The 1,360-nt window shown below is 61.5% G+C and overlaps 1 protein-coding gene across 1 annotated transcript in view; it reads left to right on the top strand.

The window, feature by feature from the left end:
- Positions 1-1,360, top strand: part of DSCAML1 (Down syndrome cell adhesion molecule like 1) — a gene marked incomplete at both ends in the record, with an annotated part of 23,382 nt that overhangs the window by 5,141 nt on the left and 16,881 nt on the right. The window contains 3 exons of the mRNA XM_010083071.1: positions 474-752; positions 973-1,092; positions 1,232-1,336. Of these exons, the coding sequence (XP_010081373.1) occupies positions 474-752; positions 973-1,092; positions 1,232-1,336 (504 nt within the window). The remainder of the gene's footprint in view (positions 1-473; positions 753-972; positions 1,093-1,231; positions 1,337-1,360) is intronic.

Here is a 1,360-nt window from a genome sequence, read left to right as displayed (position 1 = left end):
TCCGCTTTCTTCCCCCTCCCACGTTGCCAGAGATGCTGCGGTTGCCTAATTAAGTTATCAGGAAGATAATGGCTGGTTCTGAATCCGGTGCCTTTAAGAAAAGCATCCATCTAATAATTGCTTTTCTTCAAGCAGATAAATGCTGAGGCAGAATTTCGGCTGGTGCACGTGGGGGGGTCGGCCGGGGCTTTCCCCGGAGCAGGGCCAACTCTGCTTGGGAGGTTGGCATTTCTCCGTCCCGCTCTTAGCGTGGTGGCTCTCCCAGCTGGGAGACCCCTTCCTGCTGTCCTCTGCTCAGCAGCACCTTCTGCTCTGCCCTGGGTGTGTTCCCGGTGGAAGCAGGAGCCTGCCGTAGTTTGGCTGCTGCTGCTCCCAGGGCAGCATCTCCCCAAAGACCCGCTGGGACCCATGCCTCGGGAGGAAGGCTTTCCCCAGGCGGGCTCTGCAGCGTGCTCTGCCTCTCCCCTCGACAGTCCCTCCGCTGATCCAGCCCTTTGAGTTCCCGCCAGCCTCCATCGGGCAGCTCCTCTACATCCCCTGCGTGGTCTCCTCCGGGGACATGCCCATCCACATCACCTGGAGGAAGGACGGCCACGTCATCCTCTCCGGCTCTGGGGTCACCATCGAGAGCAAGGAGTTCATGAGCTCCCTGCAGATCTCCAGCGTCTCCCTCAAGCACAACGGCAACTACACCTGCATCGCCAGCAACGCTGCCGCCACCGTCAGCCGCGAGCGGCAGCTCATCGTGCGGGGTGAGTGCCGCGGGGCCGACCTCATCCTGGCCCCTGATGCCTCAGGAGGGTGGATGGGGATGGAGGGGTAGCACGGTGGGGAGCAGAGATAAGCTGCAAGGCTGGAGGGGGGTGACATTGTCCTCTGGTGCAGAAGCAGGCAAGAGGGTGAGGAAGAGGGCAGGGAGGAGTGGCAAGGAGCTGATGGGGCTTTTGTGACGGTGTCCGTATTTTCTCTCAGTGCCGCCTCGTTTTGTGGTCCAACCCAACAACCAAGATGGCATTTATGGTAAAGCTGGGGTGCTGAACTGCTCTGTGGATGGGTACCCCCCTCCGAAAGTCATGTGGAAGCACGCAAAAGGTAGGGGTGAGACCTGGCAGCGCATGGGGACCCGTGTGCGGGCGGGGGACGGTCCCCTTTTGGTGTGGCTGCCCCAGCACCAAGCCCTGCAGTTGCTCCTGTGCCTCAACTGAGCTCTGTGTCCCCTGTCCCCCCCCAGGGAGCGGCAACCCCCAGCAGTACCACCCCATACCCCTCACGGGCCGCATCCAGATCCTACCCAACAGCTCGCTGCTCATCCGCCACGTGCTGGAGGAGGACATCGGCTAACAACTCTGGCAGGCCAGCA

The sequence above is a fragment of the Pterocles gutturalis genome, unplaced genomic scaffold, assembly GCF_000699245.1.
Source record: "Pterocles gutturalis isolate BGI_N339 unplaced genomic scaffold, ASM69924v1 scaffold18045, whole genome shotgun sequence".
NCBI classification, from domain to species: domain Eukaryota; kingdom Metazoa; phylum Chordata; class Aves; order Pterocliformes; family Pteroclidae; genus Pterocles; species Pterocles gutturalis.
The sequence above is the reverse complement of the archived record's forward strand: the minus strand, read 5'-3'. Positions and strand labels throughout refer to the sequence as shown.